The sequence below is a fragment of the Anomalospiza imberbis genome, chromosome 15 (genome assembly GCF_031753505.1).
Source record: "Anomalospiza imberbis isolate Cuckoo-Finch-1a 21T00152 chromosome 15, ASM3175350v1, whole genome shotgun sequence".
NCBI lineage: Eukaryota > Metazoa > Chordata > Aves > Passeriformes > Viduidae > Anomalospiza > Anomalospiza imberbis.
The window spans coordinates 18,809,658-18,830,024 of record NC_089695.1 but is presented as its reverse complement, the minus strand read 5'-3'; the positions used below and the strand labels follow the sequence as shown (position 1 = coordinate 18,830,024).

The following is a 20,367-nucleotide window of genomic DNA, read 5'->3' as shown; positions in this document are numbered from 1 at the left end:
CCGGGCCGGGCTCGCTCGGTACTCCCGGGTCACAGCCGGCTTCGGGAGTGGACCAGGAGGGTGGCTACAAAAAGCTGGGAGGTGGATCCTGGGATGTAGCTGCAGGTCTTCCTAGAAAGCTCTCTGTGTGTGAGACAAAACAGGGAGTCATTCAGATCGGTTCTGCTTCAGTTTTGCCACTATTGGGTCTCCCACACCTGTCCCGTGCTTCTGGGAGTGGATCAGCGCTGCAATACCCGCTCATCCTGGGAATCCGCTACATAAATCACGACAAGGACATCACTGAGCAAGTTCTGTACAGTTTATTGAAGAACAAATTAAAGCCATTTATTACACAAACGTTCCTGGTACCTGATGTGAAGTTCATACAGTTGATCTACTTTCACACGGCCCTTTTCTTAAATACCTCCCCCATTCCATTCAGATACGCCACAGTATGTTTTAACAGATCTGTGTGCATTCCTCTTGTTCTGTGTTGGAGTTAGGTGGGCAAAAAGCAACGTGATAACTGGAGCCGCCAGCTGGCGACTATGTGTTGGGAGGAATGGGTTAAAAGTAGATGGCTGTGTAGAGGATTGTAAACAGGAAGCTGGAAATAACCCTTGCAAAACAGGTGGGAGCACTCCAGTGATCCTCTAGCATGACCCCAGTTTAATGGTGCCTTATGTCTTCCCTTGTGTGCCTCTGCCAAGGGGTTGCTGTGGGGATCCCCCAGTTAGCAAGGGAAGGGAAATCAATTACTCTTCGGGGTTTAGCCATGGGTTTGTGGCAGTCCTGGCTGCTGCCGGCCTGTGCTGACACTCACTTGAGCAGTTAAATAGTAGCAAGGTAAGAATGTTTGGCAAAGATAGAGTGCTTTGAAAAATGTGTTCAAGGCCTACTGGGTTAGATGACCCTTAAATATCTTGGATTATTTCATAAACTGGTTGAAATAGTGACAAAACAATGAAGAGTGGCTCTGATACCGGGAACCTGGAAGAGTCAAAAACCCACCTGTGTGGAAAAAGACAAGAGGATAGGCTAAGGAATATGAATTAATGAATTTGCCTGTAATTAAAAAAATAATCTGGTGCGTGTAAGTTGTTTGTGACAATCAGTGAGACTACTACTTGTTTCCAACAGTTTGTCAAGAATTAATCCAGTGTCTGTGCTATATGTGGCTACTAAAAAAAAAAAAAAATTGGGTTGTTTTACCTATTTGGCTTGCATGCCAAACCTCAGAGGCAAGCCTTCTAACACAGTACCGAAGCAGCCCTAGTCTTCTGGGGCACAATTGCCTATGGCCCAGGGAGTCTCCCTTTACATTTATGCTGGCTGACCTTCATGTCTGTATAAATAAACCTCAGTGAAAATCTCCTGAGTGCATTCAGGTATCCTCCTCACCTGTCAACACTCTCGCTAATAGCTCTTCAGGCAAGTACTTTGTTGGATGCTTAAAAAAAAAGAGAAGGAATAGGAGGCAAGAGAGGATTTTCCTGAGGACAGAAAAAGAAATTGGAAATCCTAGAAACCCTGTTGCCAGGGGCAAAAATAGTAAAGAAAGCCTCATCTATCTGGGTACAGCTACTCTGTGCTGTGGTCCAAAGTCCTTCCATGTGTCAGAATCATAGAATAATAGCATATGCTTAGTTGGAAGGGACCCATCAAGATCATCAAGTCCAACTCCTGGCCCTGCACAGGATGTGCTAAGGATCCCATGATGTGCCTGAGAACATTGTCCAAACACTTCTTGAACTCAGGTGCTTGGTGCTGTGACCACTGTCCTGGAAAGCCTGTTCCAGTGCTCAACTGCTCTTTGGGTGAAAAACCTTTCCCTGATACCCAAACTAAACCTCCCCGACTCAGCTCCATGCCTTTTCCTCGAATCCCGTCACTGGTCATGAGAGTGAAGTGATTGGCACCTGCCCCTCTGCTTCCCCTCATAAGAATGTTGAAGACTGCAATGAGGTCTCCCCTCAATCTCCTCCCGGCTGAACAAACCAAGTGACCTGAGCTGTCATAAGCTTCCCCTACAGTCCCTTCTCTACCCTCGTGGCCTCCTTTGGATGGTCTCTAGTCGCTTAATGTCTTCTTAATATTGTGGTGTCCAAAACTGCACACAGTACTCAAGATGAGGCTGCACCGGTGCAGAGTAAAGCAGGACAATCACCTCCCTTGACTGGCTGGCAAAGTTTTGCTTGATGCACCCCAGGACATGGCTGGCCCTCCTGGCTGCCAGGGCATACTGTTGACTCAGTAGAGCAGCTTGTACCTCAGACTTTCCTGGTAGTCTCTAAAGCACATAATGCTGCTGATAAGATGTAAAGTAAACAGCCCCTGTGCTGCTGCCCTGCCATGTGCCCATCTCTCTCACAAGCAAAGAGGAGAAAATTTACAGGAGTGATTAAAATAAGAACCTACTGGCTCGTGTTCTGTGTTCCACAGCACTGAAAGGCAATGAAGGTGTCAGCAGAGTGGGATCACTGATCTTTGTGGCCTAATGTGGCTTTGAGTCCTCTGTCTCATGGCTTGAATGAAGTCCAGTCCATTTCACTGTGGAAAGCAGCTGCAGGACTGCTCTGAAACAAGGGGAAATAATCTAATCCATGTTCTTTAACTTGATTGCTTCAATACCTGTTTAAGTACCTTCCCACAGGAAGTACCTTCCTTTCCTCCAGGAAAGTAAAATATTTTATTTGGTTCCTGTCCTGGTTTTGGCACACATCAGTGAGAGGGGACATGGCCAATACCCTAATATTATTTGATACCACCTCACATCATTGCTAAGGGCAGAGAAAGGAACTTTCACTTCTGAGGAGAAGGGATTCCTTCTGGTGGGAGAAAGCATGGTTGGGAAGAGCCAGTCAGTATTGTTGGACTTTCAGTGCAAATAATACCTTTTGTTATTAATATTGTTGCTGTTACCGTTCCTTATCTCATTCCTGTTTCTTATCTCCATCCATGATCTTTGCCTTTTGTTCTTCCAATTGAAGGAAGGCAGGGGAGCAAGCAGCGCAGTTTTAGTGGGAGAATTAAATTGGGAAATACTCTTCCAAAACCATGACAGTTCCATTATTTTTCCGACTACATTGAACAGCTACAACCCCTAAGGCCTGGGTCTGTCTTGCCACTGCCAGATCCACTGTCCTGCAAGCTAATTAAGCTCCACTTGAGACAAGGAGAGACAATATGCATCATGGATATATCTGGATCAGAAAAACGGGCTCACAGTGCATCACTTAAATGTCTTTGAATCAAAATATAGTGTAATGCACTATTAAAACTACTTATTTTGTCTATGTTCTTGCCTCTGAAAAAATTTAGACTTAAGGTAGTAGAGCAGTGCTGTTATAAGGTACTCCTTTCTTCTGTTGAAAAAGTATTTTTGCTTTCCTTTTACAAATAATTTTTCTTCTGAGCTGCTCATGCCTTAAATTGATTCTGTCATCCAAGCATATGCACACTAACCTTTGCCTTAACTAGTTGGTGAAAAGGGACTTAGAGAGTCTCTGATCCAACATCTTTGTACTAGTCAGTACAGACTCTTATACAGAACCTGTTCTAGCACTGCACCAACGTCTTAGTGAAAAAATTTTTCATAGCACTCAGTCTGAACAACCCAAGATGGAATTTATGGCCATCATAATTTCTTGTATCACCTGCCATTTGGGTTTATTGCAAATTTGCAGCTCACCTTTAAGTAGCTGTAGGGTGGTAGTAGATGGTCTCTCAAACAAGCCCAAGTCTGATAATCAATTTGTAGGTCATGTGCTACCATCTTGGTAGCCCTCCCTTGGACCCTCTCTTGTTCCTCCACATCCCACTTGAACTTCAGGGGCAGGAAACTGCACACAGCAGTGCAGGTGTGGCCACTCCACTGCTAAGCAGACATGAATAACTTATTTAAGTCTCTGGCCATGTTCTTCCTAATACTGTGTGGTGTGTGGGTTGTTTTATTCACAATCACATCTTACTGGTATCCATGGCAACTTCCAGGTCCTTCCAGCAGGACTGCTTCTCATCCACTCAGTCCTCAGCCAGGGAAGATGTATGGGGTCACTGTGCCCTGTTTCAGAACTCAATGGTCCTTCGTAAACATCATAAGGCACCTGTTGACCCAGTTCTTTCATTTCTCAAAGTCCCTCTAGACTGAAGCTATGTTGTACAGCATGTTCATTGCTCACCCTGAATTTTTTATCATCATAAATTTCTTAGTTCCCTTTTCCTGTAGAATGACTTACAATTATTCTCACTGAAGATATAGTCTACCCATTGAGCTGTATGCCTGTACTTAATCAGACAGACACCTAAACGTCTCTGACCTTCCTGCTGTAACCCACACTGAGGGTAAAATACAAGGGCAGCTTTGAATTCTTTACTCATAGGAACAAAAAAAATAAAACTGTCTGAGCCAGAAGTGGCCAAGTATCCCAGGGACTGAAACACAAAACTATGGGTAGCTGCTATGGATGTCAAACCCCTGAACCTTCTTCGGCAATGACCAACCAGAACTGTTTAGGGCACTAGCACTCATGCTAGGAAATGGAGGAGGTTTTTATTTGGTTTTCCATAAATACAGACATCAACTTCTGCTGGGTTGTTTGCATTTGGTTAATATTTCTGCAGTGTACAGGTGTTACTATTAGCTGTGAATGTCTGCTGTCTGTCTCTAGCCCTGTAAAGAGCAGAGTGTGGTGCTGTAAATATTAGCCCAGGCAGAGAAGTGTTTGCTCAGCCCTCCTCTGTGCTACCTCCCCCAGTAGTTCTCTGACAGTACTCCTGGCAAATGGCCAAGACTCAGCATCTTTTGCACTTCCCAGTAACGTGCTCTGGTTTTGACTCAAGAAGGATTGTAGTGGTCAAATCCTGAAAAAAAGCAGCAGAAGCACCAGCATGCTGTAATCTTCATAAGATTAATACTATACAAAATAAGGTACAACTAAGTAACTCAGCACCTACAGCAAACAAAATAATTCCTTGGTAAAACCCACTCTTCACTGGTTGTGGCAGTCATGGATGTCAAGATGAAAAGTCTAGCATATCACTGGAACTGCTACTTGCTTTAATATGGTGATATACAGTAAATTCCACGCAGAAGAATTCTCACAGCAGTTCCCTGCAGTAAGCAGGAGGACTAATCTTTCTTAAAAACCTCAAGAAGAGGAGGGCACCACTGAATTAGATTGCGAATATTTAATGTATTTGCACAGTTATTACCCTTTCTGTTGGGGTTTTTCAGGCAGATGGGGTAGGTCTCTCTATTTATGCAAACAACTGACTTACAAAACGTTTGCCACATTTTCATATACTAATGTTTGATGTGCATGTGTTGGACTGTAACTTTTTCGCACCGGTTAATTTGATTTTAGGATGCAAATTAAAAGGAAGCATCTGTTTAAAAGAAGCATGGCTGCCTAAATGCCATATGGGCTCTCAGAAATGCCATCTTTTGTGTGGCTGCAGACAAGCAGCTCAATCAAGACAGAGCCAGCAGCAGGTAAGAAACTGAAATAACAGCCTTCACAACAAAGCCAAAAGGAAGAAGTGACAAGCTCAGTCATCCCATCCACAGACCCAAGAATCACTTGGGAATCTACTCAAAAGCCAGTCTCCCTCTGTATCCTCCAAGAACACTCCCTCCAGAGTGAAGGAGACTTTCCTAAGTTGGAGACTTACTGTCCTTCACCCAAATGCGCCCCCGAGGGTGCGCAGTCACAGCTCTTCTCTCGGTACTGAGGCGTGCTATGAATCAATAAACGCCTTGTGCAGCCCCTTCCAAAAGCCCCTTTTGAAGCGTTCCTACACTGCCCGGCCCCATCTCACACCAGCCCGACGACAGCCCGCCCTCTCCGCCCGCCGTGGTCCCCACGGGCGGACCCCGGACCCGCGGTGGGTCGGCCCGGGGGCGGTGCTCGCCGCCCGCACCTCGACGGGGCGGGCCGGGCTCAGCAGCACCGAGGCGGGGCCGGGCGCAGCATGCGAGGTGCAGCCTCGGCGCTCGGAGACACTGACCGCCAGCATGGGGCCGGCGCTGCTCTTGGGGCTGCTTCTCTCCCGAGCCGGTAACAGCGCCCGGGGCGCGGGGCGGGCTGGGCAGGGCGGCACGACCCCGTCCCTCTCCCGGCGGGCAGACAGCGGCATCGCTCGCACCCCGGTCCCGCCGCGGGTTGCAGGGGCGGCGCCGGGGTCGCGGTCGCTGGGGCCGACCGCTGCTCCTCCGATGCCGGCGGGGCGTGGAGCGCGTCCCGAGCGCGGCGCTCCCAAGAGCCGCGCGGCTCTACCGGCCACCGGCTCCAGCTGCCCCGCGCGGGTAGGAATGCGCGATTCAGACCGGGAAAGGCGGCTGCCGCTTTGGCCCGAACGGGGGACCTCCGGTGTGGTTGTGGTCAAACTGGAGGGACGCTCTGGGGAGGGGACCGTCTGCCCTGGAGGCAAGGCGTGTGAGAAGGCGAGAGGAGATGCTGGGAGTCGATCCCTGAATGCGGCCGAATGGGCACAACGCGGAGATTCATTCGCCTGAGCTGGTCCCGGCTGTACCGCGCTCTCGCTGGCTTCTCCCAAAGCAGTTTTTGATACCTACCCCGCATTCATTCGCCCTCTGGAATGTTTAAGGCCCATAGTTTTCCGAGACTAGGCTGAGTTTGCGAAGACCAATCCAAGGAACTCCTGCAGAGATGCAGTTGATTGTTCTACTCTGCCTCCTACTACTGCCAAATGACAAGACTTGAGGATTGAAATTATTCCTTTAACCAGTCCATCTCTCGTTCAGTCTTCAGGGTTGATGTGACTAGGAATAACGAAATTAGAAACTGCTCTGAAGCATTCCTAGTTTCTGTCTAGGGGTGCTTTGCACTCAAAAAATGCTGCAGCTTTTTGACTGCTAAAAGATGGGCTGCTGCACTTACGCCAAAGTAGCCACTGGCAGCCACACGATTGCAAAAGATTTCCCACAATTTGCCATGTCCAAATGCCAATGCTTCTTTGGTAAATGTGTTTAATAAAGGAAGGGTTCCCTTCTGTAACTGTTGTCTCTTTAAATGGTGTGGTGCACCAGGGGAAACAAGATAGACATATCTATATGACAGGACATTGAAAAGAGAGAATAAAGGTGTATTGTATTACCTATCCATTTTTTTCTAAGGTATAAATAATCATAATGTGTTAATTGGTTATTACTTTTTAACTTTTTTTTTTTTTTTTTAACTACAGATGGGATTCCCATACACATACACCTTTAACATGTTCTGCAACTTAGACCACAGATCTAGGAAAGAATTAGCTTTCTCATTCTTTCACATTGTTACTGGACTACTAAGACAAGATTTATAAAAAAATTAAACAACTTGCCAAACTTCAGGGCTTATAACATTGCACAGATCGTAAATGATGTCTGTAGAGGAGGACTGTTTTAAAGTTGAGGTTTAGAGCAGCTTCACCTGAATCCACTGTGCTGGATACAAAGGATTCCTGATAAGAGATTTTTCAGGGAGTTTGAAAAGTCATCAAGTCTGTATGTAAGAGCCAGATGAATTACAAAGTACAGTAAGTTACTGAAAGAACAAAGAAACTTGTACAAGTGAGACAGAGGTACCTAGATAATATTACTGAGCTGTAGGGAAAGTAGAAACTTTGAGAAGCAGGCTGGCATTCTACTGCTTGCAGCAAATAAACTGATGAAGCTAGCAAAAGTGAAGTAAGTGGGAGAACAAATCCCATGGGGAAGATGGTACAGTGGGCAATATGAGTTGTACCAAGATTTCCCCCTAATTTATAGTGATGGCAGACTGAAATAGTACTACTGCACCTGCTGAACAAGAGAATAACATGATGTACAAAGAACACTAAAGGTAGATGTAAAGCTCAGCACAGTCGTTTCTAAAAGCCAGCCAAGGAATATTAAACTGAAGGGAAGAAACATACCAGCCTATATGCAGAAATGAAGAAAGATTACAGACTGAATTCACCTACCCATGACAACATAATCATAAAATTACAGAAAGACTTGAGCAAGAAGGGACCTTAAAGATCATCTTGATTTACCCCCCTGCCATGGACACCTTCCACTAGACCAGGTTGTCCCAAGTCTCATCCAACCTGGCCTTGGGATGGCCAGCCACAGCTGCTCTGGGCAACCTGTGCCAGGCCCTTATCACCCTTTGAGTAAATAACTTCTTCCTAGCATCTAATCTAAATCTTGCATTTTTATTTTAAAACTGTTCCCCCTTGTCCTATCACTATCAGCCTGTATAAAAAGTTGGTATCCCTCCTTTTTTATAAGAACCCTTTAAGTACTGAAAGGGGATCCAGTGGAGGTCTCCCTGGAACCCTCTCCAGGCTGAATAACACCAGCTCTCTCAATCTGTCTCATAGCGGGAGGTGCTCCAGCCCTCTGAGCATCTTTGGGCCTCCTCTGGACCCATGCTAACAGGTTCATGTCCTTCCTGTGCTGAGGGCCCCAGGGCTCGATGCAGCACTGCAGGTGGGGTCTCACAAGAGCAGAACCTATTCTCTCGATCTGCTGGCCATGCTGATTTTGATGCAGTTCAGGACATACTTGCTTTTTGGGCTGCAAGTGCACATGACCAGTTCACCCCTGAGAACCCCCAAGTCCTCCTCTGGAGGGCTGCTCTCAATTGGTTCATCTCCCATTCTGGACTTGGGTCTGGGATTGCCCTGACCCAGGTGCAGCACCTGTACTTGGACTGATTGAACTTCATGATGTTCTTATGGGCCAAGCCTTCATCTGCATTTTTGGCAGGGATTTTAGGGACTGGGCTCTATGTACTTTAATTGACTGCATATCAACCCTTGCATCCTTTGTTAAGGATTAATTTTTTTATGCAAAGAATACACATTCTTAAGTCTTCAGGCTCATTAAAGTAGTTGTTTTTATACCCTATAAATGGTTTTCTCAGTACATCTCTTAATGACCAGCATATACTTTAGTAATTGCAGCAGTACTGACTCACAGTACATAGTATGGTGTTGCTATGTACTTATTGCACTGTGGTTTTCAGTGCCTAGATAGAAGAGCTTCTTCAAAGCAGGCCTCAGCAACCCCAAGGTTTCACAGGGATTTACTAGTCTCTAAAATACAGAGCAATCCCTGATCCTGGCCAAGTTGAACAAAATTATTATGGAGGCTTTTATTTAACCTTTTGTTCCCTCTTTCATTTATACTCATCCTTTTTTTTTCTAAATGGAAACAGCTCTTGTTCCTTAACTACTCCGCATGAAAGATCCCAGCAAGTTCTGTTTCTTGCAAAGAGTCTTTGTTGAAGACAGAATCCCTGAAGAACAATGACAAGATGCTTGTGAGACATTCATCTTGACTGGGGTCCTAACAGTCTTTTCTCTACTTGATCAGGAGACCTCATGGCTCTGCCCAGCAGTGACTGTGTCATGGCAGAGCAGCTATGCCTCTCTGACTCCACCTGCAATGCCACGTACAGGACTTTGGAAAACTGTGCTCTGGCCAAGACTCGCCTCCTTTCACTAGATCACGACAGCAGGGTCAGATGTCTGAATGCAGAGCTTGACCTCGGGAACAGCTCTTTGCTGCACTGCAAGTGTCACAGGCGCATGAAGAGACAGGAGCACTGCTTACGCATTTTCTGGACCATTCACTCCAGCATGACAGATGGTGAGATGAAGTAATATAAATTTACAAGGTACTAGTAAGGTTTACCCCCACTCCCTAGGTGAAAACAACTGTGAAAGTCCATTTCCCAGCACTGTAAGTAATTGCTCCGTAACCACATCTCCTAGTAAAGAGAATTCATTACTACTCTGTTTGATAAGCAGAGAAAACTGATATGGTATGGGACCAGCCCTTCAAATACACCAGCAAACCTAAGAGACAAAGACAGCAACACTGAGATACTTAGATTTTGTGCTATGAAAAATACCTCAAAATGGTCCTGTCTGTCCATCATTGAAAACACATGTGAATTTGACACATATTGCCATAGCATCCCTAAGTGTTCTGCTGCTTTCTTTTGTGGGATGCTTCTACTTGTACTCCCACTAGAGCTGCAGCAGCCTGTGCTGCTCAGCTCCTCACACTTACGGAAGCTGAAAAATCCAAATGACTAGACAGACTGAATTCCAGCTGGACAAAGTGTAATGAGGGTTTTATACAGTAATAGCTTTGCATTTCCAGAAGAACCATTCTTGGCATTTGGCTTTGAGTGAGACAGCATTTCTGAACTCCAGCCTGAGGAAAGAACCAGGCATAAATAAGAAAAATATCAATTTAAGAATAAACAAACAAATAAATAAAGCTGGTCATAAAGCATTTCTCCCATCTCCCACTGCATTAAATATCTTGCATCTTGCCTAGGTTATTTCAATTTGGAGACCTCTCCCTATGAGAATCCAGCAAATGAAGAACACTGGAAGACAGATTATAATAAACTGGCAGCTCTGGTATCAGGTAAGGATTGTAATGGTTACATGATATAATGCTGCCCTCTCTTATCTTTTCATGGGTTGAAGATTTTTAAGAAAAATCTGGGGTAATGGCCCCTTTAATCAGAGGAATGCTTGCTCTGGCTACTTGCCTAAATTTGTCACTCCTACCAAGCGTAAATAAAGCCACAGATCCAGGCCCATGAAAACAGTAATAATCCACAATGATCCATTTTCTGAAACAAGCACCCTACTAAGAACCATTAAAAAAATACTCTTTTGTAACTAGTATAATTACAGTGTCATACTGCAGACACATAGAAGGACTGGTTTGCTTTGTTGTTTTTGATTTTTTTTGAATCTGACCTTCAAGAAAGGAGTACTCCTGCTTCCATACAGAATCTCTTCTGGAGACTTGCTTCATGGTTTTTGTGTTTCCTTTGGCTTTATAGGCTCACAGTTAGCAGGAGATGTAACAAATCCATGTCTGAGAGCAACACACATCTGTAATCTGAGCAAGAAGTGTTTTCGTCTGCGCACAGACTATGCCTCCATCTGCACCAAGGGAACAGGAAGTGACGATGTGTGTGACCGACGCAAGTGCCACAGAGGGCTAAGGAATTTCTTTGAGAAAGTTCCTGAGGATTTCACCAAAAGGATCCTGTTCTGTCCATGTCAAGATGAACTTTGTGGAGAAAGGCGCCGCAAAACTATTGTTCCTGATTGTTCCTTCCAGTATAACACCAAACCAAATTGCCTCTGGCTTCTGGACTCCTGCTTAGAAGACCATATCTGCAAGTAGGTCAGGCAGCTGAGGATGTTATCCAAGAGAACAACATTGACACTGATGGTCTCATTTTCCTTCCTACAGATCCCGACTGGCTGACTTCCAACAAAATTGTCAACCTGTAGACATGTCTCCAGATGGCTGCTCTCTGCACAACCACGCTGCATGCCTGCAGGCTTACATGGGGATGATCGGTAAGCGATATCCACAGGAACATACAGGGTAGATGCTTTCAGGCCACAAACTTGCAGGCTCTCTCTGATGCTGTGAAGGACCATCCTGGTCTCCTGCAGGAGGTAGCACTCAGTATACTGTTGAATGTGCCTTACGAATGGATGCTAGTGCTCTCCCTTGCCTCAGAGGTAAATGCAGTCCAAAGAGAGCTCTTCCATGGCATTTTTTGCTGTACTTTGCCCCACTCTTGCCTGAGATTTCTGCATGCCTCTTTGCATCATCAGCTGGTGCAAAGCACTCCAAGTGCCTCAGCAACAGTGCTCTGTGGGCTTGTGTGAACTAAGTCATTGTGATTCCTAATGCTGGAGTTAAATCCCATCACAGCAGTGATTAAACACAGCATTCCATCACTGCCTGACTTTTAGACTCCTGATGGCTTGTTAGTACTGTGCACACTATGTTCTCAGAGCCAGGCAGAACACAGGATTACCAGTTGTTAGAAGGAAGAGCATCTTTGGTTTTAGTTATTTACTATCTACCAACCTACTAAAATGTTTTCAGAGTAGCTCAAAAGAGGATGTAAAGAGCAGCAGTATCTCAGAAGCTGTAAATCTAGACTATACTTTCAATTTTTCCAGATAGCTCTGCTAGTTTTGAGCTAAATGAACACTGCCTGAGTGGCACACTACGGGTGTGCAGTATTTGTTTGTCAAAAGGCACCTGGCTACACAGTGTTGCTAGTTACACAAGAAGTAAGAGTACCTTTAGCTGCCATATGTCAGCTGAGTCCACGCAAGTCCTTCACATCCTAAAATAAAAATCCTTCACAATTTAATGCTTGCACCATTAAATTGCTTATTGACCATCAGTTTGCACTGAGCTCTGCAGGTACAGTTCTCACCATTGCTTCTGCTGTGTACACATCACAATTTAATGCTTGCACCAGCTTCAGTTCTCAATACATCTCAAGAGTGCCTGTGTCAGGGGTAGCAATCTCAACACTTTTTAACTGCTCAGCAGACTTCAGGTAGGTTCATCAAGCCTGGGCCACCTAGCTGGCACTCCTGACCTCACCTGGGTAACACGCTTATCACAGTGAACGGCTTCTGTCTCCAGGGCAGCATTTCCTCCAGTATAACATGATTCATAATGCTTCTTTCATCTGGGGTTTGGGACAGGCACACCCATGACACCCAACTATGTCAGTAACTCCAGTGTGGAGGTCTCCTTGTGGTGTACATGTGAGAACAGCGGCAACCAGAAGGAGAAGTGTGACCAGATACTCGGCATGTTTGAGAGCAACAAATGCCTTGGTAAGCATCAGTCACATCTCAGAGAAACAGCTCAGCAGAGAGCAGTTTAAATCCTGTGGTTTCAAGATTCTGTGTTGCACTGCTCTTGTGTGTATAGTTCTATCTTCTGCAATGTCTCCATGATCTCCTCTGCAACCTATGGGACCAGCCTGGATCTGCTCTAAGAACTGTTTCTGCATCTTTTGGCAACGTTTCTGTTCATCTCAAACACCCTTGAAGCTATTTCCAAACACCATTCAAATGAAGGGCACTGCAAAAACATCACCAAGGGGACATGAGACATGCTGTATCCATAGGTTGCTGAGTAACCACATCTGTGCACCAGGATTATGGGGTCAGGATTCCCCTCCTTGTCCTCTGTTTCTGTACTCACCCCTGGCCCTCATTTACTCAGTCAAGATAAACAGCTCCTGATGCAGCCTGTTACTAGATTCAGCATAGCAGTTGCAAAAGTCCTGTTACATGCAACTGTGTAATCCTAAGTCCGTATTTCTTTTATCTCCCTAGCATTTTAGCAACACACCTTAATGAGATTTAAATATTTTATGTTTGTAAAAGCTTTAAAAGGATATAAAAGAAAACAGCATAATTACATAAATGATTAATATTTAGACCTGCCTCCTACAGTATATAAAAGCCTTACACCCAGCACTATAGACACATCTACAATTTAATCATCTCATCCAAGATACTACAAACCTGCCCCTTACAAAATACAGCGTTAGGAAAGTTGCAGAGAGGCCCAGAAGTCTTCAAGTACCGTTCAAACTGTTTTTGCAGTCTGCTCAATCTCACAAGTAAACCCACAAACTGACAGGCCATTCACAAAACAGAGAATACATATTTTCTCAATCAAGGCCACAAAGCCTGTGAGTGCCTTTCCTAAAATAGCTTCCCTAGACTTCTAGACTCACTAGACTCCAAGGTGTGCACAAGAAAAGCACAGCAAGATTCTTACTTTACTTCTGTTTGCAGAAAATACCATTTGGTCTCAAATGCACCTGAAGCAGTCAGCTCTAGAAAGACAGGAAGACTTACTTTATTCATCTTCCCTAAGCTTCCAAGGAGACAGTGCCAGCACATCTCTCTCTTCAGCAATGTCCCAGGTATGCAATGCTTTATTGCCTTTACAAAGCAGTGAGTCAAGTAGCCTAGAGACGGTAGTTGAAAAACCTTGGATCTGGAAATAATGTGACGTTGGACATCAAACCAAGGGATGCCTTGTGTATGCAGAACACTGGACTACTCTACCTTAAGTTAGTCCTTCCACAGACAAGCAGAAATAGGAGGCTGTATGTCTGGCCACAGGAGTTTCAATAGTCTCACATTAGTGCTCAGAACCAGAGGTTCTGTAGCCAGAAGTCTGAGCATAAATGTGTCTAACTGGGATTCATCCCTCCTTTTTATTTCCTAGGTGGCTGAAGGGAAGACACAGCGAGACAGCTCCAAACAGAGCAGTATGCCTATGGCCTCCTCTGTATTTTCTGGAGCTGCTACTTCCTGGCCTTCTCTGGCTCTGTTCCTGCCCCTGTTGCTTAGCCCACATTAATGTGACATAAATGGAATCTTTCCTTCCCATATTATTAATATTATTCCATATCCAGGCATGTCCCAGTACAGATTTACCTCTGGGAAACAGAAGGCTTTCAGACAAGAGGAATGGCCTTAACCCAGAATGGCAATCACTGGAAACCTCCCACATACGTGCACCCCGCTTTCCCCCCGTCAGTTTGCACTGAGCTCTGCAGGTACAGTTCTCACCATTGCTTCTGCTGTGTACACATTCTGAGTAATAGGCTAAAGTTCCAGCTTAATAGGTTAAATCAAAGGTCCTATTTCTTTCAGAATTTGTTCAGGGTTTGGTTTCTGACTGTAGGGATGATCTGACAGTGTCTCCGACCACCCCACCATCTGAACTTCCTCCTCAGGCATACAGTCATTGAATGGTTTGGGTTTGAAGGGACCTTAAAAAATCATTTAGCTCCAGCCACCATGCCATGGGCAGGGACCACCTTCCACTAGACCAGGTTGCTGCAAACCCCGTTCAACCTGGCCTTGAACACTTGAAGGGATGGGGCAAGCACAGGTTCTCTGGACAATCTCTGCCAGTGCCTCACCACCCTCACAGGAAATAATTTTTTCCTAACATACCCTCTTTCAGTTTAAAAAGGTTGTTCCATATCCTGTCCCTAGAGACCCTGGAAAAAACTCTCTCTCAGTGCTTATCATCCCCCCTGATGCACTGAAAAGGCTCAACAAGGTCTCTACAGAGCATTCTCTTCTCCAGGCCAAACCACATCAACTGTCTCAGCCTTTCTTCATAGGAGAGGAGTTCTAGTCCTCTCATAATTTGCATGGCCTCGTCTGAACCTGCTTGAAGAGGTCCATGTCTGTCATGTACTGGGCACCCCAGAGTTGGAGTGCTGAACTCTGGGTGGGCAGGTGGGCTGGGGTAGAGGGGAAGAATCGCCTCTCAGCCTGCTGGCCATGCTTCTTTTTATGTAGCCTAGGCTGCAGGATGGCTTTCTGGGCTGCAAGTGCATTTTTCAGAGTCATATCTAGTTTTCCCTCTAGCCATGTATCCAGGTCCTTTGCTACAGGGCTGCTCTCAATCCATTCACTCCCCCACTCTGTGTACTGATATTGTGGGTTGTCCCAAACCAGGTGTGGGACCTTGCACTCCTCAGACTTGTTGCGCTTTATGAGGCTTGTTGGTATCCATTTCACAAGCCTTTGAAGGTATAGAGTGTATCATCGTAAAGACTAGAAGCCTGTGCTTCAGGGTGGGTTGCAAGTAAAGCTCAATAAATACACATGTGAAGTCCCTGGTAAACACCATCTCTGGATTACTTTCAGTTCCCTTTTCAAATCCATTATTTTAAGTATATGAAAAATACCAGTCCAGATCAAGAACACTATACTAGAGTTTATGCTCCTTGTTCCTTCAACATACACATAATCCATTATCACGGCTAGCAACACACTTGGGTTTTGTTGTTCAAGATGAATGGTGCTCAACTCCAGTAGATTTAGGCTTATCTAGCAAAAGGTGATCTTGCCTGGCCTCAGGACAAACCTTCTCTGTAACCCTTAGAGAATACATTTGGCTCATTGAAGGTGCATTGACCACAAACTCTGGGACATACAGTTGCAAGAATCTCCTTGTACCTGCCCACATATTCAAGTTACCATTGCTGCCTTCCAGCCACCTGCCCCATCTTCCTCTTCTGCCAAGCACCGTTTCATAACCTGTTTATTCTGAATGTAAATGTGTGCACTGTGTAACTGCTGTTAGTTTGTACTGTGTTTGTCTGTTAAAATGTGGTGTTAAGTGAATATTGATTTCTGAGCATAGGTTAACAGTCTACAATCAATTGTGTGCAAGAGTTGCCTCAGCAGCCAGCCAGCATTTTCACATAGCCAGAAACTCAGCTCAAAACAGCTCCTCCATGCACACATGTAGAGCCCATTGCTCATACTGAGAGAGAGGCAACAGATCTGAACAATACTATACACATCCAAACAAGATTATAATCCTGAACAGAGGCAGAGTAGCTGAGTATTTGTTTTTATCCTATGTTTTATCTGTTGCCAGGGAAGCACCAGCTAGGTAATATGCTGTGGTTCCCAGTCACTCTCAGACGCGTTACTACAGAATCTTACATTGTCCTGTGTATGAAAGTAATTATCCTTCTGCAGTGGTAATATTTCCATTTCCAATTCCAGACTTCTGTTTATTTCCTAGGCAGGTAGAGCAAAGAAATCATGCATGCAGCAGCATCATCTCCTTTGTCACACGGGGAAGCAATGTATTATTTACATGCAGCAGGAATGAATATGTTTTCTTAACAAACAGGAGTACTAATGCTGATATTTCTCATTACCTACTGAAATATGGCTATTTGGAGCAAGAGACAGCACTGTTTCCACATGTTTGCCACCATTAGTTAAAAAAAATAGAGTCCGTGTAATCCTAACATAATATGTACATTAGACCATCCTCCATACGGTGGGACTTAGAAATGTGTCAAGATTCTTGACTGTAATGTAATAGCATCTGTCATCTATGGAAGTTAATGGAGAGTGACAGGGAAGAAGAAAATGTTATTCTTTTCACTATTCCACACAACAGAGAGAATATTTGTGAGAATAATGGAGTAGATTTCTGAGTGATTTGTACCACACACACTGGTACACAATGTACTGCATTGATCTCTCACTCATCTGTGCTGTGAACTTCTTTCCCAAATTTAGTGCTGTAAAACAGATTGCTATGGAAAAAGGGATTAGCATTTTCTTGTTCATGTTTAGGGCACTAAATTCCTACTAAGATGGTTATTGATTGCAATTGCAGTCTTCTGTCATATCCTGCATGGTACAGGAAAATGCTTGACACTTGGACAAATCATACTGTAGACTGAAATTGAAACAAAACATGTCAGATTGATGTGTTTTTTTCCCAAGTGTTCTGTGTCCTTTTTTTCATGCACCTTTATATACACAGCTGCCTCTTAGCTTGTTCATCAATAACTGCAAGCAAAATTCACTTCTAACTACACCTTCATTCACAGGTACTCACACTGTTTTGAGTACAAACCCATTTTCACTTAGACTTTTCTAACAACTGATCTCTAAATATCACAGTTTTTCAACTACACCGCCTATATGCATGCACAACTTAACTGCCACTAGAAATGTCATGCCAGTATCACTATAAATTCAGTTCTCTTAGGACCATCAATGTTCCAAGACTGGCACATTTCCTAAATCCATTCAGAACAGCTTACTAGCCATACTACAGGGTAATTAAGAACCCCTCTTCAGCTTCTGTTCCCAGAAAGTGGAAAGTGACATCCTGTGAGCACCTGTGGTCTCAAAAAAGATAATCCACAAAACATAAAAATAATCCAATAAAAATTCTCTATCCAGACAGTCTTAAAAATGAGCATTCAGCAAGCATATAGGAGGAGGAAAACTTCTAATTACTGTAGATTATTTTTTAAAGAGCAAAATAATATGATGTCTGACTAATAAAATTTATCTTGCAACTCTAGAAGTCTCCTGCCTTCCTTTGCATTTTATAGAAGCTACACTCCTTATCTCCACTGCTGGAGGCATTATGGAACAGAAATGCAAAGAACAGTGTAAGAATGTCTTACAAAGCAATCTTAACTTTTACAGATATCACTCACTGTCAGGTACTTCAGATGCGGCTTCTAGAACTCTGATAGAGCCTTAGGTCTCTTAACATGAGCTAATGTAGCATTTACAAAGGGCATTCATATAAGACCTCCAGCAGTGAGCTCAGCCAACTGTTAGATGAGTGGTTTCTTGTGACAAGTGGGAAAAGCAATTCACATTTCTTGCCCGAAGTCATAAGCAAGATGATGCCAGAGATAAACCTTGATTTTGCAAGTCCAAAAATAGTGCCCTTGCCTCATTCAAATAATTCCCACTGCCTCCAAGAAATGCCTATGTTTTAGTAAGAATCAAGTGGCTGCAGTTTTTCTTTTACAAGGGGGAACAATGTTATTGCAGATGATGAAAAGCTGAAGTACTGTTGGTTTTGAACAGTGATTACGGGCTACAGATCTCTAGCACACCTCTCAAAATCAGCTGACAGTAAAAGGTAGCTTTCAATTGATAGGAAAGGGCTACAGGTTCAGCATCTGTAAAGAATGAAAGTATCTTTTTCAATACATCCTAAAAATCATGTCACTCCATTTGCCAAAATGGTAGGCAACTTTATACAATAAAATACACAGAATAAATAGGAGAATTGTCAAAGTAATCTTTGAGGTGTCCATGAATCAGGCAAAGTTTTTGGGGACAACAGTGGAGAAAGAGGAAGCCAATCAGCACTGCTGAGCTCCACAGGATTGTTCAGCACTGCTATGGAATCACAAGTGGCAGCTATTCCACAGCTGCTTCCCCCACTGAAACAGATCCTGGTAAATACAATCAGAGGCTAATCACTTCTACCCCAGGGACTTTGTGGCTGAACCTTTTTTCATTTGAGGCAGGGTCGGTTGAGCCTGAGCTTGGTTAGTCTCTAATGGAAGCTCTTCTGATAGGTGATTAGCTCTCCTCCAGGAAGTGACTTGGTGTTTGGGCTTCTTGCAAACCCCAGGGTTAGCAGAGGTCAGGGGATGCTGCACTTTCTCCAAGTGCCTCCATGAAAATAGCCACACACACTTTCCATTTACAGCTGATCACCTCCATTATCCCCAAGCTAGAAGGAGATGATCAGCAATTGTTAAGTGCTTGAATCAGACTAATAGCTCACTGCTAATTCCACCAGTAATGGGAATCTAAATTCCTGGTAAACAAACGGACTGCTTTTCACACGCAGGGATGAATGCCAAAAGCCTAATATTAGAGCTCTGGAACTAAAGCTTTTAGAGCAATCCTGTCCACTAGAAGATGTTTAATGACATTATGTACTAAATAATTAGAAAATGAAGGCCCGCTTGGAATCAATGGGTTATTGTCTAATTAAGATGACAAAGGGGCTCTACCCTTTTTTAAACAAGTTTATACTAAAATGGTGTACCTGATAAATGGTTCTGATAACTATGTCTTTACCTTTGGGCAGAACAAGCAGACATTAGGCTAGCACAAAATAATTGTGTGATTTTTGGCTCATCTTTCTTCCCATTGCTCTCACCTATTTTCCTGTAAGGCATGTGATTCAGCTGTTCCTCCCCCATCACATGACAAAATTTATTAAGCAACACTCAGATCACTTGTCCTGATGTAGAGAAAATAATCTTTGCCTTTGCTTTACGGTATGGCCAGAATCACAGAGTTCATACCATGAGATGCCTGAAGAGCTAAGAGGTATGGACTGGACCCTCTAGAAGCACTTTGCAAGAAGAATTGCTAGTGAGCCTGAGAACGCAAGAGAAGATTATTTATATACAGAGATAACTGCAAAAAGACTGAGAAATGTTCTACTGATAATATGGTTGAATCAAAATTGATTAGTAAATCACATAACATCCTTATCTCCAAATTGAAGAGATAAAGGTTTGAAGGGTGGACAAATTGGTGGATAAGGAATTGGCTGGATGGATGCAACCAGAGAGTTGTGGTCAATGCCTCTATGTCCACACAGGCTGAGCAAAGTGTCACTGTACTCTCCTACCTTTCACCTTTTTTTCCCCCCACCAGTCTAGTACTTAAATGACTTTATCTTCAATACAAGTTTGCCCATTAGATACTGATATTATAGGTCACTGAGCTTCACTGCAAGAAACTGGAATTTCTTTAACCATCTGCACACAGTTACTTGTTCTCCAGCTTTCCAAAACATCAGCTTCTTTTTTTTTCCCTCTCCCCAAAGAATCTTTTGATTAACTGAAGTCAATTTTGCTAAGTGCTAGTGGCTCTAAGAAGCTTGTTTTGTCAGTGATTCCCAGAGCTCCATTATGTTTTCAGGGCTACAAAGCAGGAATTGCTCAGTCTTTCTGTAGAAATGTGAGATTAGCAGCTAATTCTTCCAGCCACAAGCTCTTTGGATTTCACACCCATAATTCCAAATCAGAGTATGTGATATGATATGCTATGATAGTTCTGGCAGAAATCAGCTAAGAGATTTCCCATCTTTTTTTCTCAACTTAAATCCATTCTTGTGCAAAAAAATCCAGTTCCACCAATACACTACACAACTAATTGCTATTCTACTCCCCACACTGAGAGCTG

General features: G+C 43.9%; 1 protein-coding gene and 1 long non-coding RNA gene across 2 annotated transcripts; one reads left to right on the top strand and one right to left on the bottom strand.

Moving 5' to 3' along the window:
* Window positions 1-287: 287 nt before the first annotated feature.
* LOC137483307 (uncharacterized) lies at window positions 288-5,071 on the bottom strand. The gene is made up of 3 exons (XR_011004419.1): window positions 3,674-5,071; window positions 2,401-2,556; window positions 288-993 (listed from the first exon to the last, which is right to left on the bottom strand). It is a non-coding gene; the product is annotated as an uncharacterized lncRNA (long non-coding RNA).
* Window positions 5,072-5,889: 818 nt separating this feature from the next.
* Window positions 5,890-16,209, top strand: GFRA3 (GDNF family receptor alpha 3). The gene is made up of 9 exons (XM_068206287.1): window positions 5,890-6,041; window positions 9,347-9,622; window positions 10,322-10,414; window positions 10,842-11,187; window positions 11,261-11,370; window positions 12,529-12,663; window positions 13,639-13,769; window positions 14,078-15,295; window positions 15,434-16,209. Exons 1-8 carry the CDS (start codon window positions 5,999-6,001, stop codon window positions 14,210-14,212), a joined length of 1,269 nt encoding a protein of 422 aa, XP_068062388.1. The 5' UTR covers window positions 5,890-5,998; the 3' UTR covers window positions 14,213-15,295; window positions 15,434-16,209.
* Window positions 16,210-20,367: the final 4,158 nt, after the last annotated feature.